Source organism: Populus alba, chromosome 4, assembly GCF_005239225.2.
Source record: "Populus alba chromosome 4, ASM523922v2, whole genome shotgun sequence".
Classification (NCBI taxonomy): Eukaryota; Viridiplantae; Streptophyta; class Magnoliopsida; order Malpighiales; family Salicaceae; genus Populus; species Populus alba.
Window position 1 is genome coordinate 22134854 of NC_133287.1, and position 9111 is coordinate 22143964.

A 9111-nucleotide genomic window follows, 5' to 3' on the forward strand; every position below is an offset into this window, starting at 1 on the left:
TGATATTTGTTTTTTCAAGAAAAAAGATTAAAACAAAATAAAAATTGTTTGCATGTATACTAAAAAAAAATTCCTGAACAATTTTAAAGATAAACTGTTTGAGTAATTGAAAATATTTAAAAATATAGTTGTAATTATTTTAAAAATATTTTTTTATTTTTAAAAAATATTTTTAATATCATTCCATCAATTCTCTAATTTTTTTCATATCATTTTTACAGACAAGTCAAAGCAGTGCACCAACCATTATCTGGTTTTTTTTTTAATGTCCTTGACAAAAAGGTTTGCAAGAAAATTTGCAAATCAGTTTCACTTTCATAATTACAATGGAGCAGCAATGATATCTTTACCAACCAAACCAAGCAACAGGCAGGCAGTAACATCTTATTAAACATGATAGCAAGGTGATGATTGCTTGGAGGATGCACTAATTCATGCTGGATATTATGCATACATGATTTGATTTTAATTCTTTGCCATTAAGGATCATACCTTGCTTTGTGGCTTTAGTGGTATGCAAGAGACCAAGGTTCAAAACACAATCAAAATAAATTATTATTAGATAAAAAAAATAAAAATAAAAAACTTCAAACCACCTGCTAACCATCTCCCTGATAAACTAAAGGAAGCTACTCACCTATAGGGGACAAAGCTCTTTAAATTGGCTTCAAATGAAATAAAATAGACAGCTCTCAAAAAGAAGGGATAAAAACTACTACAGCTACAGCACGGCAACAAACTTACTAATGCTCTAAAAAAAGCCTATGGTGAAGGAGCAGGGGAGGCTGAGTTTCCTATCGGCTTCTTTACAGAGTTACTCTTCTGGTTGTGACCATTGAGTGAGAGATTTTTAGTTAAATTGATCAGAGTCGAGGGATTGGTAGTTTTCTTGGTCCTTGAGTCATCTTCAGATATCTTTTCTTCAGCTGCTGTGTGTTTCTGTGCAGAGGGATGAAACAATGTTACAAGATTTCTACACTTGGTAAGTACATAAAGCATAAAACTTCCTAGCCTGAATTTGGGGTGGGAGGCACATGGATAACAAGAATAGTAGCTGGTATGGACATGAGAATTAAAACCAGTATGCTTGTCATGGTCTTAGTCTCGGTTCACAAACAGTATGATTGCGCACAGGTGTTTCATAACAGAATTAGGGTAAACCAAAGATATCTGTATGGATTTTACATGTAGTGGTTCAAAGTTAAAAGGATCAAGTTAAAAAAAAAAAACAGAGAGAGAAATAAACTAAAATAGAGGACAAGACTTACAGGGAAATCACTGTTCTCAAATATTTCCATTCGCAAAGTTGCAGGTTTGTTGCTCGGTTTAAGCGACTTCTCTCGGTTTTCATAGAAGTTGAAGTCATCTAACATAGATGTTTTTGCACAATAGCTCTTGAAAATATTAAGCATTTCCAACCCTTTCTCGAGTCCGATCTGCAAATTTACATGACAGCTAGTCACACCAACTGTGAAAACATTGAGCACAAGCGAAAGGTTTTATTTTGACCAGACTAGACTCAAAGTTCCATTTACAGGCAGGGTGTCTTGCAGAGATATCAAAGATTCAAATCTCAGATCCTAGTAGAGGGTGACAAGCACAGGTTTAGTATACTTCATTCAAGGACCAGACCAAGCACCACAAAGAGACCCATGTGCATTTAAATAAAAGAATATAGGAGATACCTCTTGAGTGTCCCGGCTGAAAGTTACAGAGTGGCCATCATTATTTTCAAGCACAATATGCCGCAGCTGACCGTTAGGAATGTCTTTTATTACATGCCACTTAACTGGGAAGAAACCATTCCACTTGTCAATTTGCCAAAAATCCATGTCTTTATTGAAGTCTACTTGACCAACCATCTCAGCTAAGCCAACAAACTGTCCACTTCCATTTACCTGACATTATAATAAACCAAGGAGGGCAGAACCAAAAAAAAAAAAAAAGACCAAGTCATTTAAAGTTTGATTGTATATAGGGGCATAATGAGTAATTAAAGAAACAACAAACTTTTCACATAAAGAAAAAAAAATGTGTTTCCAACTTACTGAAAAAAAGAGGAAAATTGGACATTTGGTGCCGGTCTCACTTGAAACCTCTTCTGCATTGTGGAATGCAGCATCTAGCTTCTTATTGCCATTTGGGGTACTTGCCCATACATCATATTTAATGCTCTTGTGAATATCATCTTCATTGTAAGACTTGATAACAAAAAACTTGGCATTAGAATACTCAGTTTCAAAATCTGGTAAGTTGTATTGCTCCTTATTCATTGAAAATCCCAACATGTCCTTCACCGAGGAGTCCAATGGAGCATTATTTTTGACCGAGGAGTCTACAGGAGCATTTTTGTTGGATGCCCTAGGACCACGAGTTAATTCAGTTTGGTTTTCAAAATCACCATTTCTATTGAATCTATCTCTTGGTTTGTTTCTGTAATTCCCATTCCACATTCTTACATTTTGCCTGTAGTTCAAAGGACCACTGTGCGGGAATGGACCTTGTTTTTGGCCAGTAAATGGAGGAAACTTTCCCATAGGTTGATATCCCTTGTACAGGCCTGCTGAAAAATCTGAACCCAGCGGAGAAACCTGTCCATTGATTGGTCACATCAGCAAAACACTTCCAAAAAGAATCCCTTAACACAATGTATACCATACAAAGTTCAGTTATTCTTGAACCAGCTTTTATGATAAAATAAAGAAAAAAGTTCAAAGAATATTAAGAGTATCTAGAAATGCAAGGAAAAGAAATGCAGTTTCAAAAACTCACAAGCAATTTCTGCTCAACAGAACCACTGCTCCGATAAAAATGAGGAAAATGCTAAAGATGATTTCTGGAAAAAATTAAACATGCTCCAAGAGGGTTATATACCTTGGTCATAGGTCTGGCAGGTTGTGTATACATAGGCTTGGCAAATTTGCTTCCAACGTTGCTATTAGATTTTACAGAGTTGAATCCACTTGACTTGGAAAAAGCAGTGGAACCTGAGCCATTTTTTCCATTTTCAAAACCAGCATTTCCATTTGAGACATCACCAACATATGTTGAATCCCATGAATAACAAGGCATGGTTTCTAATCCATAGGACACAGGATGCTGTAGATATCCAGAGGAAGAAAAATATGGCTGTTGAGGAACACTTTGCCCCTCAACACCAACTACAGTCCCTGAAGCATACGGATAGCTAGGCCAATAATAAACCATGGAACCATTATCTGATTGCATACCCTGAAGAGGCAACCAATAAAGAGTATAAGAAGTAATATTTCATCAGAAGGTGATGGCAGTAGTGATGATATGCAGTGGCAAAGCTAGAATTTTTTTTCAAGGGGAACAGATTTTCCCATTGACAAGAAAAAAGAAAAGTATGGGGGGCAATTCATACATTTTAATTTTGATCTGTGAGAAAAGATAAGAAAAATATAAGGACTAAATGTGGAAGTTCAAAATATTAAGGGGGCGGCCTTCTCTATAATGTAGCTTCTCCCCTAACATATATGTAGTAGCAGTAGTATTACTCTAATGGATTTCGGAAAAAACAGACAAAACCCAAAACTTTTGCAAACAGATTCAAAACTTCAAAGTCAATGTAAGTTGGACCATTACAAGGTAATGACGCTCTGTGCTTCTACGTAATAGTTAAGAGGAACGTACTATATGAGAACCATCTGCTTGATAATAGCCATGATCATCCAATTGCGTGAAGGACCCACTATAGCCTGCAAAATAGAGTTAATTCTTCTAAAAAAAACAAGCACAGTGATAACAAACAAAATGCTCAAATTATAAATTGGAAATTGGAAATCAAAGGTGAATAAACCCAATGAAAATTTCCCAGTAAATGCAGACAACTCCAAATAGTAAAAGAAGAAACTTCATGGTTACAAAAATTTATTGTAGTATTATTTTAGGCAAAGCATTAACAAAAAAAGGAATGCTTCTATGATGTCTATCATATAAAGCAAAGAGGCCTGGGGCTATCTCAAATTACTACCCAACTTATAACCAGGTCACAGCAGTGATCTTGTTGAAAGAGCTTTTGTGTTAAATATGTCAGTATTTACCAGGTATCAATTAGGACAACCCCACTAGCCACTCGCTACCACCTTGACAACTAGAAAGAGTAGCAAATAAGATTTGCTCACTAAACCTTTTGAGTAAGCAAGAGTAGCATATAAGCCACCACTGGATGCTCCAAATCCCAACCTGCTTATACTCATTGACCAAACCCCAGGCGATCCCATTAAATTAGTACTCTACAAGTACTCCTACGCTAAACCAAATTCTGACCAGCAATCTGTTACTATTCCACATGCTACCCGGCCCAGAATGCAAACTGAGGGCTGATTTTTAGTCTGACCAGCAATCATTTTTTTTCTCTCCTACAGTAGCTTGGCTTAATTAGACATCTTTTGATGTTCTCATGGTTGACAACATCCTAAGGTGAAGAAGTTCCCTTTTCCACATAATTGCACGGTGTAGCATAAAACATTCTAACCTTATGGCAACAAAGTATTATATCAACAATAGAGATCACAAAAATCCATTAACTTTCAGTTTCATTAAATACCTGAAAGAGTACCAAGTACACTACTTCGTTTAGCTGAAAACCTATTACCATAGTATTTGCAATGGAGATTATAAATTTCCATGAATGCACATCTTAAGAACAAAAAAAACATTTTGACTACTAACCTGGGTATTGATAATTATAACTACTAGTAGGGGGAACAAAGGCAGCATGTGGCTCTTGATCACCCTCCTTTATGGTGGTAGCTGCAGCACTACCATTAACTTTGGTGTCAGAAGCACCACTCCCAGATGACAAAATGGTGGGAGTTGAGTCTGATGGGATTCCATCTTTTCCAGAAACCTGCTTAAAAAGAAAGAAAACATTTAAAAAAAAAAGCCTTAAAAGCCAAAGCTTTTTCATCCCATAATTCTATTATTCCGGCCGAGCCGATTTTAACTGAAAAAAATGAAGGTAGGTGAAATGTAAAATACCAAATTGTTGTCAACTGGTTTAGCAACAACAGGGTTTGGCTCCAATCCTGTCAAGACAGTCTCAGCTATATTAGATTATATAGTTAATGACTAACTAACTCAAATCATCCATTATCAGATTTAATCAATCAAACAGGAACAGAAATCCAAGGAAAAACAAAGACTTGAGAGAAAGGAAGGAAGGGTACGTTTCTCGAGTTTGGTTTCGGTGGCCATTGTCGATCTTCAGAACTCAATTAACCCTACAAAAACAACAAGAACAACAAGCTGAGACACCCATATATTTATGTATTTATAGATATAAAAAAAAAAAACATTTCTTTTAGAGCTGGAAATATCTTGGGAAATATTAAATTAAATTTTTTTAAGAAAAAACATGAACTGGGTCACGTTATGCATCCAGGCGCATGTTAGCATAATGCACGAAACTGGATAAAAAAGGAGATTCTGATTCTTTCTTTTCTTTCATCACCACAACCATCGTTATTACTGGTAAAATCAAAGGGAAAAAAATCAATATTTTCCTAACCCCTTGATTGATTAGTGATTTCTCTCAAAAACAGATTTCTTTTTTTTTTTCTTTTTGAGATATTTCTCGACAAAGATTCGATTTTTTTTAGAGATATTTTAAAAACTGTTTGTTTCCTGAGAAAAAGAAAAGGGGCACCACAGAAACTTCAAAATTCAAAAAGAAAACGAGAGAGCACTGAAATTTCAAATTTTCAGAACTGTGAATGAATTCTTAGGAGAGAAAAAAAAAAAAAAAAACGACCTTAAAGAAAAACCGGATCAAGGCCGACCCGAAATCGAGAGACCCGATCTAACCGAAACAGAAAAGGCTCTCTCTTTCGATTTTTTTTTTCGGAGAAAGATAGAGGAGAATGGAAGAAGAGAAGGGTGTGGCGGATTTGGAGTGAAGGAGGGAGGACACTAGTAGTAGGGGTTATGGAGTGAAGGAGAGATCGTACGGCTTAGATTAGATCCCATGTTTTGTAATAACTATTATTAACCCTTGGATGTAGGGGTTAGCGGCTGCTTAACATGTTCCTTCTCTTCAAACTTTTGTCGATAGAAAAAGTATGATTTTTGAGAAACTTAGGTTTAGTCCCTAATGTATTAATTAATTATGAAAACATTTCAAAAGCCATAAATTCAATTCAATTTTATCATATTAAAATTTATTTCAAACATATGAATTTAATTAAGTAAACAAATCATTTAATAAATCTGTTATTATATCCAAACTACCATTCCTTTAGAAATACATGTATAAATTGCATTTTAAATTATTTTACTTGCAACACTTTATTTAATTATTATTTTTTATTAAAAAAAAGTATAGATTAGAAGAGACATGTTTTCTCAACACTTTGTATAAAAATCCAGCATAGATTTGTTTTATATCTTTGCTTTTATCTATGTTTTTTTCAAGGTTATCAATTTTATGTTTTGTTTCGTTTGAAATGGCCGAAATATTTCATATCAATTTAAAAAACAGAGTAATTTTTATCTTATTTCAAATTTCAGTCATTCCAAATTTTTTGACTAAATTCCATCCGAAATATTCCGGTTTCATTTCACATATTTCATTCCAGTCTTGAAAAGCTATTGAATCAAATTGAATCTGGTTCAATTTAATTAATTAAACCATCAAAGTATAAAAAAGCTCTTTTTCATTACTATTTTCAATAACAATTATATTAATTTTTTAAAATTAAATTTATCACTAATATATATGGTTTTATAATCATGTTGTTTTTTTCAAGTTTATACTGTGTAAAAATTTGAGCAAAACAATGAATACTTTACATTCCATTAGCCTTGGTAACATTAACCTGGCTTTATATTTAAAATATTTGTGTTAAAATATTTTAATTTTATAATATTTTAATATTTTGTTTAAGTTGAATTACTTTAAGTTAAAGATCTATTTAATCTTGACTATTTAGAATATTTTAAATTATATTTGTTTGACATTGTATTTGTATTGCATAATTATAATTAATTTATCTTGAATTTGAATTATATTTGTTCAATGTATATATATATGTGTGTGTGTGTGTGGAACAATATAACTATGAAACGGCACATCAAAATATTTCAAAATTGAAAACATTCCATTTCAATTTAAAAAATAAAATACCCACCGAAACAAAATTGACAACTTTGATTTTTTCAACCAAACACATTTTTGTTAATGTTATTTTTATATTTTTTTTGTTTTAAGACAGTAACTAAACATTACCATATAAATCATATTCTATTTTATTTAATAGTAGTGTGGTATTCATTTTTATACAAAGCTCCAATACAAAAAAAAAATATTCATATATACTAGAATACATATGTACTATTCATCTTTTTTGTTTTAAGATAGTAACTAAACATTATCATATAAATTGTATTTTATTTTATATTTTATAGTAGTGTGGTATTTATTTTATACGTAACTTCAATACAAAAAAAAATATTCGTATATACTGGAATACACATACACTATTCATACTAGAGATGAAGCCACGTAAGGCTATTCTCCATCTAATGCCCGTAGAGTCCTAGGTGCTTAAATTTGTACATTTCTTATTAATTTCACTACTTAAAGAGCATTATATATCTTCTCATAATATTTTCCTGGCACGTACCCTACAAATTTCTCACCCACTCGTGTGAGATCTTCGTAGATGGTGGCAGCTAATTGTTGAACCTGAAATTTAAATACCATGTTAAATACTTATGGTTGTTGTTTTTAAAACGAAAATTTCATTATTTCAAACCCGTATTTGTTTTCTAAATTATTATATTTATCAAGGTAATATAATATTGATAGAGAGATTTTTAATTAAATTTCCCGATAAGATTATTGATAAAATTTAATTACAATTTTTTTTAACAATTTCAATTATATTTTAGATTATTATCCCTATATTAATGGCATTATCAAACCTTTACATGACAATGACAAGACAAGTTAAAAACCCATACCAACCTTGTCAAATAGATTAAAATAGCGTTTGGAAATACGGTTTATATCATATTTCTTAAAAAAATTTTTTAAATTTTTTTAATTAAAATTTAATATGGTTTATATATTTTAGATATTTTAACGTGTTATATCAAATATAATTTTTAAAAAATAAAAAATATTATTAAAATATATTTAATTTAAAAAAACAAGTCTAAACGTAGATCATGCCAGTTCTATCGAGCTAGCTATGTTCCTGTAGCTAGGCGCATGTAGGATAGATTCCATCTCCTGCCTTTACTAAGGTTTAGGGTGAGCCCTTTAGCTTTATAGTCATCGAGGCCAGCTTGTGTTCGTAGGTGTTTTGTGGATGAAAATGGTTGTTTCTCAACCTAGTAGGAGGTCGGTCCTTACGATTGGAGGATGTGTTCGAAGATGCAGTTTTGATTTAAAGTATTTATTATTTTAAAATATATTTAAATAATATATTTTTTTATTTTTTAAAAATTATTTTTAATATTACATCAAAATAATCTGAGAATATATAAAAAATTAATTTTAAATATAAATTCAAATTTTTTAAAAATATGGTTTTGCACCTATTCTTAAACACAATATGAACCAAAAAAGGGTAGGGGAGATAGAGATTTTTGTTTTGGTAGATGAAAAAGAGAAATGTATGGGATGCGTATTATGGGATTTTTTAATCCTATTATTATTTTAAAATGTCTTTCCTTTTCCAAGAAAATGCAAAGAAAGAATCATATTATTATTTTAAAATATCATACTAATAGTAAAATAATTCACCTAATTAAATTATAATAATAAATGAATGTTGGCTATAATTAACTTTTTTAAATTAATAACAATCTCAACTCAACAACATAAATGTTGTTAGGTGAGGTTGTAAAATATAATTTATATTATTTTTTATCACACCCCCTTTTAAGTGAAAACAGTTTGAGCTTGAAATTTACACAAACCCTTACCTTGTACTTAATGTTTATCAAATAAATAGGGATAATGAAATTTGAATTCGTGATTATTTGGTCATCAAGGTTTTAATACTATGTTAAAAAATCATCTCAACTCAATCTCAAGTTTATAAGCGAGGGAAATGAAAAAGAAGAAGAAGAGGAGAA

At 31.7% G+C, this 9111-nt stretch overlaps 1 protein-coding gene across 1 annotated transcript; it reads right to left on the reverse strand.

Annotated features, from left to right (window-relative positions):
* Positions 1-530: 530 nt before the first annotated feature.
* On the reverse strand, positions 531-5937 carry LOC118031141 (YTH domain-containing protein ECT4). The gene is made up of 10 exons (XM_035035461.2): positions 5780-5937; positions 5196-5249; positions 5008-5054; positions 4699-4876; positions 3658-3722; positions 2875-3231; positions 2049-2591; positions 1686-1898; positions 1269-1436; positions 531-939 (listed from the first exon to the last, which is right to left on the reverse strand). Exons 2-10 carry the CDS (start codon positions 5221-5223, stop codon positions 763-765), a joined length of 1776 nt encoding a protein of 591 aa, XP_034891352.1. The 5' UTR covers positions 5224-5249; positions 5780-5937; the 3' UTR covers positions 531-762.
* Between the last annotated feature and the right edge of the window lie 3174 nt (positions 5938-9111).

Excerpts from the sequence above, each read along its gene's own strand:
- LOC118031141 (XM_035035461.2), bottom strand. The coding sequence starts at position 5,223 with ATGGCCACCGAAACCAAACTCGAGAAAC. Across the intron at positions 1,899-2,048 it reads CAATTTTCCTCTTTTTTTCA|GTAAATGGAAGTGGACAGTT; the intron begins GTAAGTTGGAAA and ends TTATAATGTCAG. Across the intron at positions 940-1,268 it reads TTGAGAACAGTGATTTCCCT|AAACACACAGCAGCTGAAGA; the intron begins GTAAGTCTTGTC and ends CCCTCTGCACAG.